General features: G+C 60.8%; 1 protein-coding gene across 7 annotated transcripts; it reads right to left on the bottom strand.

Moving 5' to 3' along the window:
• Positions 1-1,387: 1,387 nt before the first annotated feature.
• LIPE (lipase E, hormone sensitive type) lies at positions 1,388-17,804 on the bottom strand. Of its 7 annotated transcripts, XM_043502120.1 has the most exons (11): positions 17,632-17,804; positions 17,594-17,599; positions 8,655-9,170; positions 8,190-8,280; positions 7,625-7,770; positions 5,711-5,896; positions 4,849-5,143; positions 4,200-4,427; positions 3,814-3,978; positions 2,716-3,080; positions 1,388-2,423 (listed from the first exon to the last, which is right to left on the bottom strand). In XM_043502120.1, exons 3-11 carry the CDS (start codon positions 9,165-9,167, stop codon positions 1,965-1,967), a joined length of 2,448 nt encoding a protein of 815 aa, XP_043358055.1. In that variant the 5' UTR covers positions 9,168-9,170; positions 17,594-17,599; positions 17,632-17,804; the 3' UTR covers positions 1,388-1,964. The 7 variants fall into 7 exon arrangements, with proteins under 7 accessions (XP_043358055.1, XP_043358056.1, XP_043358061.1 ...); XM_043502121.1 differs by having other exon boundaries at positions 8,655-9,178; positions 17,582-17,804; XM_043502126.1 differs by lacking the exon at positions 17,594-17,599 and having other exon boundaries at positions 17,633-17,804.
• Between the last annotated feature and the right edge of the window lie 1,916 nt (positions 17,805-19,720).

The raw sequence follows: 19,720 nt of genomic DNA, 5'->3' as shown, positions 1-19,720 counted from the left end.
GTGGCAAATATTGATGACATCTGTGTCTTCAGTCAGACCTGGGAGGACCATGTGTCCGAGGTTAGACAAAGTGCTGGACCGGCTCCAGGAGGCTGGGCTGACCATAAAAGCGGAGAAGTGCAAGGTGGGGAGGGCTGAAGTATCTTACCTGGGCCATCAGGTGGGGAGCGGCCGCCTAAAGCCAGAACCAGCTAAGGTGGAGGTGATCAGAGACTGGCCCGCTCCCCAAACCAAAAAGCAGGTCCAGGCCTTTATTGGGTTGGCAGGATACTACCGAAGTTTGTGCCCCGCTTTAGTGCCATAGCCGCTCCCATCACTGAGCTGTGCAAGAAGGGGAAGCCAGACAAGGTGGTCTGGACCGAGCAGTGCTGGGAGGCTCTGGTCAGTGGCCCAGTTCTGGCAAACCCAGACTTTGACAAGCCCTTTATGGTGTTCACTGACATCTCAGACACGGGACTGAGGGGTTGTTAATGCAGGAGGATGAAAACGGGGAGAGACGCCCCATCGTGTACCTGAACAAGAAGTTCCTACCCCGGGAGCAACACTACGTGGCCATCGAGAAGGAGTGCCTGGCCATGGTGTGGGCCCTCAAGAAACTAGAGCCACATCTCTTCGTGCGACACTTCACCGTGTAACCGATCACTCTCCCCGATCTGGCTGCACCAGATGAAAGGAGCCAACACCAAGCTCCTGAGGTGGAGCCTGCTCCTGCAGGATTAGGACATGGACATGGTCCACGTGAAGGGAAGTGCCAACATGAGAGCGGATGCGCTGTCCCAGAGAGGGGGCCCTGGACTTCCCCACGTCACTGGTCAGAGAGACCCCGCTCAGGCTCAGTTCACTCTCGAAGGGAGGAGATGGGATGCAGCGGGGGGGGGGGGGTGTTGACCTGGGAATGTGGCTGGGGGGTTTCACTCCCTGGGGATGGGAGACCTGAGAGCCTGTCACCTGACCCAGGAGGGGGAGGTGACACCTCTGCCCTGGGAATGTGGACAAAGGGCTGCAGGATGGAGCCTGCTGGGGGGGGGGTTTAGTTTCAGTTTGGGGCTGGGCGGTGGAACGCAGAGAACCCCAGGGCCGGGGTCTAAGCTCCCTGCCCCCCAGAAGGACTTGACTGTGGGGTCCTGGTTGTACCCCCAAGCTCTGTTTTGGACTGTGTTCCTATTGTCCAATAAACCTTCTGTTTTACTGGCTGGCTGAGAGTCACGGTGAATCCCAGGAAGAGGGGTGCAGTCCCTGAACTCCCCCACACTCCATGACAGGCCCAGGGCTTGTTCCCTCTAGGGGGAGGGGCTGGCTCAGAGGGGCAGGGAATGGGGCCTGGGGCCTGTTGCCTCCTGGAGCACTGGCCCTGATCTGACCTGGCAGGAGAGATGCTACAATTTGCTCAATATCAAACAGCCTTTTATTTACAAAACTGAAGGTTGTGGATGGGGGTCCTTAGAGCCCCCCAAAAGGGAGTGCACCCCTAACCCTTCATTTGGTTCACAGCAGCAGCAGGGAGGAGGGTGAGTAGTTTGGAGGGTGAGCAGATGGGCTGGAGTACCCCCCCAGTGCACACAGGGAAAGGAGGGGGTTAGACAGCTCCCTTCCCACCCCCCAGGAGTAGGGGGTGGCAGAAGGGGGGGGGTCAGGAGCTGCACCCTCAGCTCAGGCCTGGCACCTGGAGCATCCCTTGGAGTGCAGGGGCGCCCGTCCAGTGCAGTGTTGGTGTGTGGGAGCCCAGGAGGGGCCAGGCCCCCTGAAGGTGAGCGGCTGGGGAACGGGAGACACCTCCCCCGCAGGCTACAGACAGCAGCAAATGCCTGTCCAGCATAAACCATTACAAACCAGTGCCCAGGGGCTGTGGGGGGGGATGCAGCCAGGCTCTCAGGGTTGGGCCCCTCCCCTCCTCCCCCACCTGGGAGGCACAGAAAGAAAAGCACCAAGGGGCTCCCAGCAAATCCCAGCCCCGGCCAGGGGGCTCAGGCCCCCACCTCCCTGCCCGCCGGGCCGCCCTGGGAGCCCGGCTCCTGCCTGTTGGGGGTTTCCACTGTGGCCCGACCCCCCTGGCCAGGGCTGGGCTCCAAGGGAGCTGTGGTAGGACTCTTGAGGCTGGGCGTGGTGAGGCCCGTGGTCGCCTGGCCTGTGGTCCTGCTCTCCCGGCCCGTGGCCGCCCCCGAGGGCGGTGTGCGCTGCAGCTTGCGATGCTTGCGGGGCGAGGGTGGGGCAGTGGGCGGCGCGGGCTCTGGGGGCAGCAGGATCTCACGGATGATGCGGGTGCAGAGTGCGGCCGCCTGGCGGGTCTCGCGGCACAGCTGGGAGAGGCTCAGGAAGCCGTGCGGCAAGTCCTGCACGATCTGCAGGGTCACCGGCTGGCCCAGCTCCCGCAGCCGCCGAGCGAACATCACTGAGTCATCCAGCATGGGGTCCAGGGCGCAGGCCTGCGGGGGGAAGTGGGGGGCGCAGAAGTCAATGGGGGCTACCACACTTCCCAGGCTCCTGGGGCTCTCACTGCTATATGGACCAGTGGCCCCCCGTGGGCTCTCACTGCTATATGGACCAGTGGCCCCCCGTGGGCTCTCTCTGCTATATGGACCAGTTCCCCCTCCCCGTAGAACTCTCACGGCTATATGGACCAGTGGCCCCCTGTAGGGCTCTCACTGCTATATGGACCAGTGCCCCCCCGTCCAGCTGACTCCCCTGCACAATCTGGCCGCCTGCCTGGGCTCTCACCACGATATGGACCGGTGGCAGCCCTCGCAGCATGCAGTCCGGGGCCAGCAGGGGCGACATGAAGGGGTTCTTGACCACGGGCGATGCCTCCAGGGTGATGCTGGCAGCGGGCTGGTCTGAGCGCAGCGGCTCAAAGCCGTCGGGATACTGCAGCCTCTCGTCCCCAGGGGGCTCTGCCTCCAGCTGCCCCCCACTCAAGAAGAAGCTGGGGGGGCTGTCCTGGGGTGCGGGGGCAGGTGCAGGGGTTGGGGGGGCTGATACCCCGTACGATAGATCCTGGCAGGTCTGGCTCTTGCGAGAGCCCCTGGATTTGACACCTGAGTCATCGTCCAGCGCTGCCTCCGAGACGCTCTTCCGCACGGCTTCTGTGAGCCAGGGGAGACCTGAGAGCCTGGGGATCCCCCAAATCTCCCTCACCTCTCCCCTGCCAGGACCCCCCCAATTGCCCTCACCTCTCCCCTGCAAGGACTTCACCCATCACTCTCACCTGTCCCCTGCCTGGACTCCCCGAATTGCCCTCACCTCTCCCCTGCCAGGATCTCCCCAATCACCCTCACCTCTCCCCTGCCGGGACCCTTCCCCTCCCTTCCAGCTGGTGCAGTGTCTGTGCCATGCTGGGTTCTGTTCTGTGTGTGCCTGGGTCACCCCACACAGCCCTGCCCCACAGCTCGGCCACCCTTCCCCACAGCCCCGCCCCACTGCTCCACAGCCCGGCCGCCCTGCCCCACCCCACAGCCCCACAGCCCGGCCGCCCTGCCCCGCCCCACACCAATGTGCCCCACAGCCCCGCCCCACACCTACATGCCACGCAGTAACAGGCTCTGCCTGGCTGCCCCTGAGGCTGAGGGACAGCACCGTGGGTGAGAGACCCCAGGAAGATCCCCAGACCCCAGGGTGGCCCGTGCAGTTAGGGGCTGGCGGGGCAGTCCTGCCAGTGGGTAGGTTAGTGGGGGCGGGGATCCTGGCTCCAGGAGACGCACCAGGGGCAGCAGCAGCAGCTGGGTGGTGGGGCTGGAACCAGGCACGCCCTGTGGAGACAAGGGGCAGGTGAGAGGGGGCGGGTAGGGGGCAGGAGTGGAGGCCCCACCCAGCTCTTACCTGCACCGGCCCTGTCGCTGCGCCCCGGAGCATCCAGCAGCGCCCCCAGCCAGGCTGAGGCGCTCAGCCGCAGATCCTGTAACAGCAGCGCGGTATCCCGCCGCACCATGTTCACTGGGCTCAGCTTCTCCAGCCCGGGGGGCTCGCCCTCCGCCGGCTCCGTGCCTGGGGGGCAGGGAGAGAGCACATCGGGGTAGCTGCTCTTCGCCCCCACACCCACCAGCTCTCTGCTTTTGCCCACCAGTCTCCCCATCTTTCTCCCCCTGTAACTGCCCGCTGCCCCCTCTCTGATCCTGCCCCTGCCCGTAGGAGCCTACCCCCAGCTCATCACTCCTACCCCATTCCTGCCCCCCTCCCCCTCACCAGTCCCTGCAGCCCCCCCGTACCGGCGTAGGCGCTGAGGCACTTGCAGAGCACACTGAGGGGCAGCAGGGGGTCGAGCAGGGTGAGCAGGCGGGAGGGTGAGGCCGCAGCCCGCACCAGGGTGACAGGATAGGCCGCCATGATGCCGTCGGGCAGCTGGATGCCGAAGGCAGCCGCCCGCATGGTCACGGTGAGGCAGAGGTTCCCGCCGGCGCTGTCCCCGGCTAGGCACACCCGCTGCGCCGTGGAGCCTGTGGGGAGATGGGGTGAGTGGGGGGGGGCTGTCCAGGGCCTCAAGGAACCCAGGGGGGCCCCACCAGGGGTGGCAGCTCAGTTCCTGCTCCACACTCTCCAGCCCCTGCCCGTCCCACCCAGCAAACAGTGTCAGGGTCCTGCCCCGCATGTGCCTGTCCCACCCAGCAGGGGGTGCTGGGGTCCCTCTGTCCATCCCCGCAGCAGGGGGTCCTGCCCTCCAAGTGCCCGTCCCACCCAGCAGGGGGTGCTGGGGTCCCTCTGTCCCTCCCCGCCAGCACTCCCCTGCCCCCCATGTGCCCGTCCCACCCAGCAGGGGGTGCTGGGGTCCCTCTGTCCATCCCCACAGCAGGGGGTCCTGCCCCCCACGTGCCCGTCTCACCCAGCAGGGGGTGCTGGGGTCCCCCAGTTGCGTCTCACCCAGCAGGTGGCAGTGGCGCAGGGCCCAGCAGTAGGCATAGAAACACTCCTCCAGGGCGCGTGGGAAGGGGGCCTCGGGAGCCAGGGCGTAGTCGACGGAGAGCACCGGGGCGCCCAGCTCCTGCGCCCAGCCCCGCAGGTACGGCTCGTGGGACTTGGATGTCTGTGCCACGAACCCGCCGCCGTGGAAGTGAACCAGCAGGAGGGGCGAGGGGGGCGCGGGTGCAGCCTTGCGCCACAGCTCCAGCCCCAGCGGGCCCTCGGCCTGGGCCAGCGTGCTCAGGGCCTCGCTGTCCTGGGGACAGCAGGAGGGACGGTGTGCCAGGGACTGCCCGACTGTCCCCCAGCACACCCTGCCCAGGACCCCCCACCTCACTCGGCACCCTGCCCTGCTTGGGACCCCGACTGTCTCCCCGCACACCCTGCCCTGGACACCCCGCCTCACTTGGCACCCTGCCCTGCCTGGGACTCCCCGCCTCACTCGGCGCCCTGCCCTGCCCTGCCCAGGACCCCCTGCCTGTCTCTCCCCACACCCCGTCTGGGACCCCCTATTGCACTCTGTACCCTGCCTTGCCAGGGATCCCCTGTCGTCCCCTCATGTGTGTCCCACCCAGGACACCCCCACCCAGACCCCCAGCCCATCTCCCCCATGCATGCCCTGCCTGAAACCCACCACCTGACCTGGTCCCCGAAACCCACCCTGGAATTCCCCAGCCCTGCCTGGACCCCACCTGGTTCTGCTCACTCCCTCCCACATCCCAGAACTCCCAGCTCCATGCCCACCTTCCATGCAACAGCCCCCCGCCCGCTCCACTGCCCCCCCCACCACCAGCCCTCCCTGCCTGCATCCCCTGCCCCTCACCTGTCCCTCCCGCAGCTCGTGGGAGATAAGGCGCATGTGGATGGGCCCAGGGCCAGTGTGTGCCACTGGGGGGCTGATGGTGACGGTCAGTGAGGGGTCGGCAGCCAGCGGCAGCTCAAAGGGCTCAGGGGGCACCGTCAGCGCCCGGCTCACCCGCACCTGCGTGGATGCCATGCTGGCCACAGACTGCAGGGAAAGGGGAGGGGGAGGGGGAGGGTGAGAGGGGCCCCCAGGCAGGTCCTACCCTGCACTCCCCCGCGCCCCCACCCCACAGCGCCCTGCCCTGAGCACTGCTCCCACCCCCCCCGCCCCACAACACCCTGCGTCAGACACAGCTCCAACCCCCGCCCTCTGGCCCCACAGAGCCCTGTGCTGGGCATCGCTCCCAACCCACAGCGCCCTGTGCCAGGCACCACTCCTACTCTGTGTCCCAGCCCCACAGGCCCTGCGCTGGGCACAGCTTGTGACGCTCTGTACCTCGGGGCAACACCCTACACCCCCATGTTGATCTTTATAAAATGGTTGTGGGGTACCCAATGCAGAGTTTGTCATGTCAGGTGTCTTCGGAAGGCTCATAATGCACTGAACATGGTTGTTATAGTGACATTATAGTAATTGTTACCGTGATGTCATAGGTTATAATTTCATGTACATAGTTATGAGCCTGAAATGTGTCCTCATGGCTTAAAGCAAACCCAGGCAAAACTCTCCAGGAGCAGAGGGGCCGTTCACACCTCGTCAGGGCATGGATGGGACAAACCCAGCCCAGCCCCACAGGAACAAAGGACACTGGCCTAGGCAGCAACACAGGGTCTGTTGGACCCTCGAGTGAGTCACCCCCCTTCCCTTGGTCAGTGGGGGATGGCGATGAGGTAATGCTGACTCTGAAGGGGGGGCAAAGCCAAGAGGGAAGAAAGGACATGGTAAAAGGGAGAGACGTTTGCCAGGCTCTTCCTCTCTCTCCCACCTCCATCTACAGACACCACCCAGCGACTGAAGCGCTGATCAAAGGGGAGAGCCTGGCTGAAGGGCAACCAGCCAGCCTGTGGTGAGAAGATCTAAGTTTGTAAGGGCCCTGAAAGTGTTAAGATCAGCTTAGAATGCGTTTTGCTTTCATTTCATTTGACTAAATCTGACTTGTTGTCTTACAATAACTTAAAATCTATCTTTATAGATAATAAATCTGTTTGTTTCTTCTACCTGAAGCAGTGCGTTTGGCTTGAAGCGTGTCAGAGACTCCCCTTGGGATAACAAGCCTGGTATGTATCAATTTCTTACTTAAATTGACAAACTCATATAAATTTGCAATGTCCAGCAGGCATAACGGGACACTGCAAGACGGAGGTTCCTAGGGTTGTGTCAGGGACCAGAGATATTGGCTAGTACAGGGGTTCTCAAACTGGGGGTTGGGACCCGTCAGGGGGACGTGAGGATATTACCTGGGGGGTTGTGAGCTGTCAGCCTTCACCCCCAAATCCTGCTTTGCCTCCAGCATTTATAATGGCGTTAAATATATTTAAAAGTGTGTTTAATTCATTAGGGGAGGTCGCACTCAGAGGCTTGCTATGTGAAAGGGGTCACCAGTACAAAAGTTTGAGAACCACTGGGCTAGTGTCATTCGGTTGCACAATCCAAGGAGCAGCTGACATGCCAGATGCTGTGCGTGAACAGCCAGGGAGTGAGAGTTCTCAGAGCAGAGCAGGGTCAGGCAGGCTCCCAGAGTCAAGGATTGGAGTGACCTATCAGATCATCGGTCCAGATAACACCAGAGGGGAACATCACACCGCTCCTACTCCACACCCCAGCCCCACAGGCACTGCACCACCCCCTGCCCCCATCCCACAGCACCCTGTGCTGGGCACCGCTCCTACACCGAGCCCTGTGCCAGGGACAGTCCCCAGCCCCCGCACTCACAGCCAGCAGCTCAGTCTCAGTCAGGTTCCAGAAGCTCTTCCAGAAATGCACGTCAAGGTTCTGCGTGATCCTCTCGAACTCGGCTCCCCGCAGCTCTGGGTCAATGGCGAACTTCCCTGAGGTGAACAGCGAGCCGGCCGCCATGCCTGGGGATGGGAGATCGGGTTTGGGGTGCTGTCCCCTGGCCCTGTGGGGCTCCCACAGCCCCTGCCTGCCCCCCGGCAGTGCTCCCTCTCCCCCACAGCGAGGCTCCATGGGCAGCCAGGCATGGGGCCCAGCCCCCAATGGGCAGGGCAGTGGGCAGAGCAGAGCATTGTGGGTAGCAGTCAGGCCGGACGGGTTCCCTGGGCGGCCGGCTGGGCTGAGTGGACCCAGAAGGGAATTGTGGGTTCAGCCAGCCTGTAGCTGCAGTGCATCATGGGAGCAGAGCACCCCCGGAGGCTGCAGTGCATTGTGGGTGCAGCCCCCCCTGCAGCAGTGCATCATGGGAGCAGAATCCCACCCCGGGGGCTGCAGTGCATTGTAGGAGCAGTGCACCCCCTGCCCCCCCGGGCACCCCACTTACTGAGGCTGGAGTCGTGGCGTCTGTAGTTCTCCCCGAAGGAGACCAGGCTGATGGCGATGGTCTGGAGGAAGGGCCGGATGGAGGGGGCGAACTGCAGGGCAAAGGGCAAAGGTCACCGCTCTGCACCCCCAGACCGGGTCAGAGGCTCTGAGGGAGCCCCCCAGGGGCATGATGCCGGCTCACACCCCCATGGGTGTTCAGTGGGGGAGGGGGCAGAATAATGGGCGTGGCCATGGCGTGGGGGGAGGCAAGCAATTGTGGGGCCATGGAGGTGGGCCCTGCACCCAGGCCAGCAGGACCCAGAGTGAAGGGCACAGCTGGGGGGCGGGCGGCACAGCAGAATCCCTGAGCATGTCTAGCTGCCAGGGATTTGGATGCATTTCCTTCGGCCCCTGGGTCGCCCCTCCCCGACTTACTGCTCCCCCTAAATCCCCCCTTCCCCCCGCCTCCCCCCCAGGCCCCCACCTGGAAGCCCAGGCAGCGCCCGTAGAAGCAGCCCTTGTGCAGGGTGCCGTACTCCTGCAGCACCAGTTCGGTCAGGCCGTGCTCCTCATGGTGGAAGAGGCAGCCGGGGTGGTTGTGGGTCAGCAGGCGCTGCGCCAGGTACAGCAGGGCCCGCAGCTGGCTCAGGGCGGTGCAATAGGCCTCCAGCTCGGCCACGTTGTGGCCCGTGCGGAAGAAGATGCTGCGACGGTTGGCAGCCACATAGCGGCTCTTGTGCAGCACATGGGCCAGGCAGCAGCGCGCCGTCTGTGCCAGGCTGCGGTACCCGTTGGCCTGCGTGGCCTCGTCCAGGTCGAAGACGTGGTAGATGCTGGCGAAGTGCCGCAGCACCGGCTCCAGGCAGCGGGCATGCTCCCGGATGGCCGTGAAGGCTGCCACGAACCGGCGCCCCATCTCTGAGGCGCTCTGCCGGAAGAAGGCCGCGTTGTCCTCGGCCACAACATGCAGGGCCTGGAACAGTGGCCGGGAGTCCATGGCCTGCAGGGAGACGGGTGGATGAGGTTAGCTGGGGGGCTCCACTCAGGGACAGGCAAGGCTAGCTGGGGGGACCCCAGCAGGGAGGGTGAGAGGGTGAGCTGGGCAACTTGGGGGGGGCTTGCAATGGGGGGGTATGGTGGGTGGAGTAAGTACCCCCCCACACTCACCCCTCCCAGTGCCCAGCTGGGCCTCCCCATTCCCAATACCCCCAGCCGGCCCCCCAGTATTCAGCCCCAGTTAGGTCCCCCCCATACTCACCCCCCACACCCTAGCCAGGACCCCCTTGTACTTACTTCCCAAGAACCCCGCCAAAGCTGCCCCCATAGTCCCCCCAGCACCGCAGCTGGGACCCGCTTTGCACTCATCCCTCAGAATCCCTGCATAGCAACCCCACCCCATGCTCATCCCCCCAGTGCCCCAGCCGGGACCCCAGTCCTGTTCCCCCCCCCAGCCAGACCCCAGACACACACCCACTCACCCTCAGCCCCCTGTGCTCATCCCCCCAACGCCCCAGCCAGGACCTCAGCCCTGTTCCCCCCAAAGCCAGACCCCCCCACACCCACAGCCCCTTGTGCTCATCCCCCCAACGCCCCAGCGACCCCAGCCCTGTTCCCCCCCAGCCAGACCCCACACACACACCCAGTCACCCTCAGCTCCCTGTGCTCATCCTCCCAAAGCCCCAGCCAGGACCCCAGCCCTATTCCCCTCCCCCCCCCCGAGCCAGACCCCACACACACCCTCAGCCCCCTGTGCTCATCCCCCCAGCTGGTACCCCAGCCCTGTTCCACACACACACACACACACACACACACACTCTCACTCTCTCTCTCTCTCTCTCTCTCTCTCTCTCTCTCTCTCTCTCTCACCCTCAGCTAGTGCCTTCTCCCCTGGCTGGGCTGTGGCAGAGCCTGTTCCCTCCAGCTCTTTATAGCCCAGCTGGGAGCCAGGGAGCCGGCTCCACCTCCCCGGGAGGGGTTAAGCCCATGGGAGGGAGGGGGCGAGAGGCACCGACAGGGAGTGGGGAGAGTGGTTAGAGAAGGGGGGGGCAGGACTCCTGGGTTCTCTCCCTGGCTCTGGGAGGGGAGGTGGAGTTAGTGGTTAGAGCAGGGAAGCTGCTCCCACCCAGGGCAGGCTCACAGCCAGGCCCCCATCTCACCCCCACACCCCAGAGCCCTTTCACCGAGACCTGGCGTCCCCACAGCTGGGAGCTTTTGTTCGCACAGGTCCCCAGAACCCCCCTCCAGCAGGGGCTGCAGCTCCTGCCAAACAGGGCCTCACCCATGGGTCCCTGGGGCCCAGCTCCGAGCAAACAAACAGCCAGGGGTACTGCAGGGCACTGACCTCCAGACAGAGCCCCAGAGCTGGGCCAGCCAGCCCAGGATCAGACCCCCGGGCATATCCTGCCCGGACATGGGGTGTGTTATCCTGCGGGGGGGGGGGGGTCCCCGCTCTGGCTGCCGTGATGCCAGTGCTGACGGGGTTAATGAGATGTGGGGGTGGGCGGGTGTTGGGGCTGGCCCTGCTTGGCAGCTGGGAAAGCTCTGGGGGCAGGGGCAGGAATGTGCACAAACAGCTGGGAGCTGGACTGGGGCAGGGGGGACTGGGGCAGAGGGTGCTGGGGGGGCACGTGGGGTCCAGAGGGCCAGGGGCAGGAGGGGCTGAGGGGGGCATGGAGTCTGGAGGGGCTGTGGCAGAGGACGCTGGGGGGCTGGACAGGGGGTACTAAGGGACGGGGGATCCAGAGGGGCTGGGGTCTCTCTATCTAGTGTCTATCCTGCCAGGAGGGGGGTGTCAGGGGTTCCTATCCTAGGTGGTCCCAGTATTTGGCACCTGCCCATGAGCAGCCGTAAGCTGCCCCCTTCCCCACACACGCACTACCTTGGCCAGCCCATAGCCTACCCCCCACAGGGCTGAGATACCCGTGGGCCTGGGGCAGAAGCTCCCATCCCCATGGCTAGCCAGCCTCCAATCCCCTCGGGCACTGCCCCCCCCTTTGGGGATGGCTCCCCCACATCCCCCCCGGCACTGCCCCCCCCAGGGTAAGGCTCTCTGCCCCCATCTCCCTCCCGGCACTGCCGCCCAGGGTGTGCTGTTGACAGCTGCTGTGCCCCCCAAGGCTGTCAGGGGGGGGCGGGCACCATGAGTGGCTGCCGGCCTTGTGACTCACAGGGACAGAGGCCTGCCCAGGGAGCCAGGAGCTGTTGGTGCCAGGACGGCTTGGTGCACATAGCGCTCATTGTGCCACCTGCCTGCCCAAGGGGCAGCCCCACCCCACAGCATAGCTCCGTGGGGGAGGGGACCTTGGGTGGGGGGGCGGTCATGTTCCGCTTCCCCACCACCCCAGGATCCCAGACTTGGGGGGCAGAGAAACGTCATAGGGATAGGTGCATTTGTGCTCAGCGTGCCCATCTGCGGCCATGGAGCAAAGATCATTGGGGCGACAAAGGGACCTTGCTCCCCACGGGAGGCAGGAAGGGGTCACCCCCACAGTGCACCGACCAGAGAGGAGCTAGAAACCCCTCCCCCCAACCATAATAAAGAAAGGTCCATGCCCCACACCTCCCCACAAGCTTATCTGGTGTGGCATGCTCCACTCCCCCCATGACATCAGTCCCCACCAGCATGCCACGCCCCACGCCCCCTCAATCCCCCAGCACCACAACACCTCGAGGGTCAAAGACACCCAGCAGAGCCAGCTGTACTGCCCCACACAGCACTAGAACACCTCTAGGGACACAAGACACCCATCAGATGTGGCTCTACCCACGCAGCACCAGAAGGATGAATTTTAGGCCCAGATAAAAGAAACCCAACAGACGCGTCAATGAAGCCGTAAGAAGCTCCATGGGAATGTCAGGCTCTCCGAATACTCGGCCACAGGCCCCTTTGGACTGAGGCCGCTGTATTGCCGGAGCATCTGGAACTGGAGGGATATGGCAGATATCTCAGCCCAGGCTGACTGAGGGGACAGAAGCGCAATCGGTCAGGAATATATCAGACGCGTCTTGTCCACGGCGCATGGGGCTTGTCTTTACACTAAAGAGAAGCTCAAGCAACAGACCTAAGTAACCGCCAGCCAAGGCACCACCCTCGCTGAGACAATTAACCATTAACCAATTAACCTCGCATTAACCATGCGTCCGGTGCCTGCACAGAGAGGCTTCTGCACACAACTCTCTAACCACCTTCTCACGGGGGTGCAGAGCGTAATCCAGCACCGGGACAGAGGCGATTTCATTAACTTATCTCTGACCTGCGTTGGATCAAGCAGCAGTGTGACGAGCTGCCAAACAAGGGAAGAGCCCTCCAAGAGAGGGATGGGATTAACGGCAATCTAATCACTCCTGCTGCCAGCTGAGCGCGCTGACGGACGGACGCACACCAGGGTGGGGCCAGCTGGCCAGAGGAGCCCAGCGCAGAGGGGCCTGCGGAAGTCAGTCACTGAGTGAAGATAAGCCACCAGCAGGAGGATGCGTGGCCAGAGGACGTGTGGCCGAGCGAGTCTTACGCAAATGCTGTTGCCCAACCTGTCTTACACCAGCAGGGATGGCACAAGACGACTTGTGCAGAGAGATAATGTTGCAAGAAGCCGCGAAGATGACACCTTGTTTCCTGGCTGGCTGATGACAAAAGACCTGGCCCCTTCTTTGCCAGGGGCCTGGGTCGTTTTGACTGGCCCATGCCAGCTTAGTCACAGAGTGGAATAGACCATGCCACGCGGCAGGCAATGGAGAGAACACTCTGTTCTAACCCCCAGAAGCTTCAGAAGAGAGTTTGGAAACCGTGGGGATACTGCATACAGAGAAACTGACTCGTCACCTCTTGTGGCCTCTGGGAAGGTGTCAACAACCATGCTACTGCCACATTTAACACTGTGCCTTGGAATTCAGCGGGCACCCGAACCGCATCTGGGAAGCTGGGAAAGTTCTGTAGGGGGAGAAACACGCACGTTGCTGCTCTTCAAGAAAAACTGTAGTGCTGGCAGGTCTGGCTGCTTGAGAAACGACTGCATGGGACAAGCTGAAGGAGGCCTGAGGTTGGTTATTCGGGAGACGCTTCATACAAAAGAGATGTGGGAGTCCAGGAGGTGAACGTCTGTCACCCTGACAACACCCCAACTGGTAAAGCAAATCATTGCAGCCAAACAATCACCTGGGAGGTGTCAACGCTGGACGCGCAATTTCCGGGAACAGAACTGATTCAGCTGGAGCTGTGACGAAGTGGGGTTTTCCCCCCTTGTTATGTTGCATATGAGTCTTACTGTCCTATACTAATACTGTGTGTACCTCAGTTTCCCTGTGTACCGCATCAATGACTAGGTGGTGGGAACTGGGTGTGTGACTTTCGCTGAGCCCCTTGGGGCAGGGGAGGCTGCTCAGTAGTCTGCAGGTAGATGATGGCCGATGCCCTTCGTAACCCCAGACCCAAGATGGGGATGCGACCAGGTGACACTTTCCCAGGAAGCTGGACAAAGATGGGAGGAGGAGTAATAGGAGTGTTGGAGGCCAGGCAGTGGGGTCGAGGGCAGTCTGCTGTGGGGGGCTGGAATGGCCAAGGGTGCCCCCAAGATGAACTTGGCTGAAGTCACTGATTTCTGTGCTAACCAGTTCTGTTCTACGCTGTGTACCTGTTGACTAATAAATCTTCTGTTTTACGCTGGCTGAGAGTCACGTCTGACTGCGGAGTTGAGATTCAGGGCTCTCTGGCTCCCCCAGGAGACCCACCTTTGAAGACTCACTGCAGGAAACGCACGGTGTGAAAGGGGATGCTGAATGCTCTGAGGTGGGACCCAGGAAGACCGAAGCTCCATAAAGGTCTTTCCCTGGCGACGGTGAAGAGGAGGCTCCCCCAGAGTCCTGACTGGCTCCATGTGGAGCAGTTCCAGAGTATCGCCCCAGAGACTCTGTGAGAGAGGACAAGGTTTTAGTTGAGCTGAATGAAGGCGCCATGACTTACACATGGCGATCATACGGCACACAGTCCCTCTGGCTGTAACCAGGATGCACATGGGATGTTCTGGAGGACGCTAGAAGTGATTGTCGACCTGCGCTCGCTCATTAGAACAGGGAGAGAGTGAGCTCTCCGGTGACTGACAGGAGGTGGAACATCCATAAAGCTGACTGGTCCCATTTCACAGACACATGAGAAGATTATTTCTTAAACACCTTGGAAAACCTTCCTATCTGTGCTGTAGAAATCAGCAAAAAGGAGCAAGCCAAGAGGCAGAAATGGATCCGACGCTAGAATGGTACAGGGATGGGAGATTTTAAAAGGGAAGGAATACAGTTTGACTGGAGGCTGAACAGACCCTTGGAGGCAAAAAGGCCAGATGGAAATGGAAGGAACTTTCAAAAGAAGTCACCCTAAAAACAGCTGAATGTAGACAAAGGCATCAGGAAGAGACTTGTGAATAGCTGAATCCTCACGGGAGAAAGGATTTATAGATGACATTGCAGGGAATAAACAACAAACAGACCAACACTTGCAATCTAAAGAACACCAATATCCTGACAATTGGAGGTACAGAGGCAAAAGGTGACACAGAGTCTGTGAATACCATACCAAGACTAGCAGGCGCACAAAGACGAGGATGGAACCACTGCAAATCATACAAGATGGACTACCCAGGAGGAAAGACAAAGAGAATTTAAAAACGTGCACACACATTTCACCGAGTACCTTGGCTTTAGTGAGATCTCTCTCATACACGAGCTAGAAGATGCAATAGAGAAGCTCAAACAAAGAATCCCATGGGCTGGACCTTCCCTATGGTTACGTGGTGAAGCACTTTGGGAAGAAGGCTAAAGCCAGGTTGCTGGAGTTCATCAACAAATCATGGATAAAAGGGACGGTCCCTAATCAGTGGAACTCAGCAGTTATTGTTCTTAAGTCTGGCATGGATCCATCTTCTCCAAGCAGCTATCAGCCTGTATCCTTAGCCAGTCACCTCTACAGATAACAGGACACATGGTCCAATCATGGCTTCTGTGGGGGCTTCCAACAGGAGGGAAGTTGAAACTCATCCCAATGGCAGACAGGCCTCACATTCAGTTACAGGGTCCCTGGAAGCCTTCTGTCAGCCTCTTATTGATGGATTCCCATGCCAGCCACCACAATCATCAACAGGAGTCTGTTTGGATCTCATGTGACAGAGTGTTAGTGAAACAGCGAGAGGGGACTCCGTGGCAAAATGTACCATGGGATAGGAGATTTCCTGCAGTACAGGACAACAACAGGAAGACTAAATGGTACTTTTTTGAAGCCAAGACCTCATGCGGGAGTTCCTTCGGGCTCAGTGTTAAGTCCTCTTTTCCTTCTGGACTCCTATGGACTGTCCAGCCACGTGACATCACCTGTATGCCTGTGTGCAGGCGAGATCACGCTGTGTGTCAGGGTCGGAAACAGATGTATTGAAGACTGAACTGAATAAGGACTTGGAACTGTAACCAGATGAACAAACGAACATAAACTTCAGCTGAATCCAGCAAAACCGTAAGAGGTTCGACCACAGTCCGAAACTGACACTGGATAGAGAACATGTTAGAGTTGGGAGCGAGTCAGTATACCTTGGAATGACCTTGGACACAGAACTAGGGTTTGGGCCACAAGTCAGAAAGATGGCAGCCAAAGCCAAGAAGAGACTAAACCTTCTACAGTTTATTGCCGACACCAACTGGGGCTCATGGGTTAGGGTACGGAAAACAACATGCTGCTGGATAGTTCACCCAATATTTGAATCTGCCTCTCTGGTCTGATCACAGCAACCCTGCCAAGATAGAAGTTGTGCAGTTGGCCAAAATTCACACAACAGCTGTAGCTGTAAGATCCTCTCCAACAGCAATTTGTGACCAAGAGTCTGATGTTCAGCCTCTTGAGAGTCGTCAAAGAGAACAGCTAATTCAGCATGGAAATCATCTCATTCCCACCTGAAAGTCATCATTGCTCATGTCTGCACAGGAATTGGAAACCCAAGTGCAGGCTGAAACGATCATCCTATTTTAAAGGTGTGCCAAGGCGACCGAAAAAACAGGAGCAGTAGGTGATGTTAGAAGGGGAGTGGGCATGAAGAATGTGGTTTGCCCAGTAATTATTCCACAGGAACTGATTTATTTCAGTAAATGTCTCTCTCTTCTGGAGCCGAGCTCAAAGAAACATGTGGACTTGGCCCCACTAAGGAAAACTGCAGAAAAAACCACCCAAGAGTATCAGTCACAAAGTGAGTAGAGACCCGTGTCCACTGACGGCTCATCAGACAAATCCTTCCAGCATGGTGGTTGTGGTGTCCTCATCCCATGGCTAGCCGACAGAGCACAAGAGAGACCCTTCGGTCAGGGTACGTCAGCTCCAATTATATGGCTAACGTGAATTCTCCCGGCACTGCAAACAAGGACTTGGCTCCTCGGACCGAAGATCAAGAGCAGACACAGATGCTGCTGTTGTTTTGTCTGTCGACCTGCAGGTGATGACCCTCAGTTCCTTTTACAAAAACCAGGTCTCTGTGAACCGTAGGGCGGCTCAGAGGATGGGGAAGCGAGGCAGGAGACTGACTTTTCAGGGGACTCCGTCACACATGGGTGTATCTGGGAGCGAGCGGGCAGATGACCTGGCCAAAGCTCAGGTAGGAACGACGGCGGTGGAGGATACTGGTGCCCTATCAAGGAAAATATTCGCTGAAACCAACGGCTGAGAGAGAGAAGCTCCTCTGAGTGGCATCTGAGCGCCTTGGACCAGAACAGCCCCGGTTGCGAGGGTGGGGACAGGGCCTTGTGCAGGAACGGAGGTGAGCAGGCGCTGGCCACGCTACGAGGCGGGTCCTGAGCAGCTTTCACACCTGCCCAGGCTTCTGAACGTGGCAGTGCGAGGGAAGCGGCGCCCTGACCCTGGATCGAGCCCGTCGAACGGACCCTGCCCGAGGCACCAAGGGCACTGGCCAGCCTCGGGGCCTGACCCCCCCCGGCCCGGCCCCGCCCCGCCCCGCCCCGGCGGGGGGCAGCCGGCGGAGGAGGGATATCTCAATGGCTTGAGCATTGGCCTGCTAAACACAGGGTTGTGAGTTCAATCCTTGAGGGGGCCATTTAGGGATCCAGGGCAAAAATTGGGGATTGGTCCTGCTTTGAGCAGGGGGTTGGACTAGATGACCTTCTGGGGTCCCTTCCAACCCTGAGATTCTATGAATATCTATGAATATCCCGCGTAGGGGGCAGCGGGCTCCGGCCGACACGTGCGGACCCTGGTAGGGCGGGGCGGGGCCCGGGGGCGGGGCCCGGCACGAGCTCGGCGCGGCTCGCTCCAGGGCGCCGCTGGGGCCGGGCGGGCCGGAAACACCCCCCCGGCGGGGAGCCCGGACGCCTGGGTCCCTCCTGGCCCTGCCGCCCGCGGACCTGGGGCAACGCCCCCCGGGCCTCTGTTTACCCGTCGGTAGCGCGGGGTGGACGCGTCGGAGACCCGCCCCCCTCTCCCACCTGTGGCTCCGGCTCCGCCCCTCAGACCGGTCCCGCTTCCGGCTCCCACCGGCCCCGATCGGGCACGTGACGCGCGCCGGCCAATCAGCAGCGGCGCCGGTGGCGCCACGTCTGTTACTGGGGTAACCGCGTCGAGCCCTCCCCCCGCGCTGCGCCGCCTGCGGGCCGCGACCTCTGACCCCTACGAGTCACCGCCCTGGCCCCGCCCCCGCGCGGTGACCTCTGACCCGGTTCCGCTTTCCCCCGACCCCACCGGAGCCGTGACCTTTGACCCCGAGTCGCTGGCCCTGGCCTTTAACCCCATTGGCAAAACCACCACGTCTCAGGGGCGCCGCCTCTGGCCCCTCCCCCAGGGCCGCCCCTCCCGACCCTGTGCTGGGGGCTCCCCTCCCCCTCTCTCTCCCCAGCCCCCCACCCTGGTCGCAGCACCCCGGGCTCTCCCTCCTCCTGCCCTTGGCTGTCCCCAGCCGCCATCACTAGGCTCCAGTGTTAACGCCGCAGGAGGAGACCCCCCTGCGTGCTGGTGCCCCAGAAGCGGGGGAGGGGATGGCACAGTGCCCCGCAGGGGAGGTGTCCATGGGCGATTTTGACCCCAGCCGTGGGGTCAGAGGTCAGGGGTGAAGGAACCGCACACAGACACCAGATGGGAGCATCCTCTCGACTGGGTTTTTATTGACGGGGTGTCAGGGTTCCTTCCCCACTTTGAATTCTGGGGTACAGATGTGGGGACCCACATGAAAGACCCCCTAAGCTTATTTCTACCAGCTTAGGTTAAAATTTACCCAAGGCACAAATCCCTTCTTGTCCTTGGACGGGATTGCTGCCACCACCAAGTGAGTTAGACAAAGATTCAAGAAAAAGAACAACTTGAAGTTCCTGTTCCCAAAAGTATTCCCCCCAAGCCCCTTCACCCCCTTTCCTGGGAAGGCTTGAGAATAATATCCTCACCAATTGGTACAGGTGAGCACAGACCAAATCCTTGGGCTTTTAGGACACTAAAACCTGTAAGGGGACTGTTGCCCCCTTACTAACATTCAGTGGGGGTGTTTTAGTTGCTAGCTCCCAGTACTAAAAAGGGGGAAGGGTCGATAGGGAATCAGGACCCTGAGACCGACAGCCCCCAGGAACAATGGGGAGAGGCCAATGCTCCAGGTCAGCCTGAATGACAGGGCGAGCAGACTAAATCAGGGAGTCAGGAGGCCAGGGAGGTCCCGTCCTCCGTGTGAGCTGGAATTGCCTGGGTCAGACAGAGTGGGGCTGAGCTAAGGAGAAAGCAGAGGCCCAAGCTGAGCTGGGGAGCAGAGCTGGGCCAGATCCAGAAAGAGCAGCCCCTGTGCTGGGAGCAGAGCTGCAGCAACCAGAGCCAGAGGGGCCAGAGACGCAGCCCAGGGAGCTGGAGGCAGAGCAGCAGCAGCCATGCAGAGATCGAGTGGTGGAGCTGGGGCTGGAGCAGTCCAGAGCTGGGTGTGGTGAGCAGCTGGGGAGAGTGAGGGGGACCCTGGGCAGCGGGCCCAGCACAGGGAGATGCCTCAGCCAAGGGGCTCTGCAGGCCAGGCTTGGATCATAACCCCAACAGGGTGGGAGACGATACTGGGAAGAAGGGTCCTACCATTTAGAGCCTGAGAGCGTGTGGCCACCCCCAGAGCAAGTGTCCAACCCACGGCATCCCTACAGCAAAGCCAGGGCCAGAGAAGAAGGCCTGGGACTTACAAGGAACAGACTGTGAACTGCCCTGACATTCCAGAGACACTGTTTGTGATGTTCCCTGCCACAGAGTGGGGTGATATGTTTCCTTTAACCTTTCCCATGTTTCCTTATTCTTTTTAAAATTAATTGTTGATTAAATAACTTGCATTTGCTTTAGCTTGTATGTAATGGTAGGTGGGTCAGAGAAGTGCCCAGTGTAGAGAGAGTACCCCGGAGTGGGGACACCCAAGCCCCTGTCCTAGGAGACCACAGCAGGGTTGGGGGTCGAGCCCCCGGGAATCCTGGGCCCAGCCTTGTTGGGGTTATGAGGACTCTGCCAAACAGGAGAGTGGAAGGGGAGTGCTCGAGGGCAGGAAGGCCACTGGGTAAAGGAAGTGGGAG

This window comes from Dermochelys coriacea, chromosome 24, assembly GCF_009764565.3.
Source record: "Dermochelys coriacea isolate rDerCor1 chromosome 24, rDerCor1.pri.v4, whole genome shotgun sequence".
Taxonomy (NCBI): domain Eukaryota; kingdom Metazoa; phylum Chordata; order Testudines; family Dermochelyidae; genus Dermochelys; species Dermochelys coriacea.
Note: the sequence above shows the minus strand (reverse complement) of the source record. Positions and strands in the feature narration are given on the sequence as shown.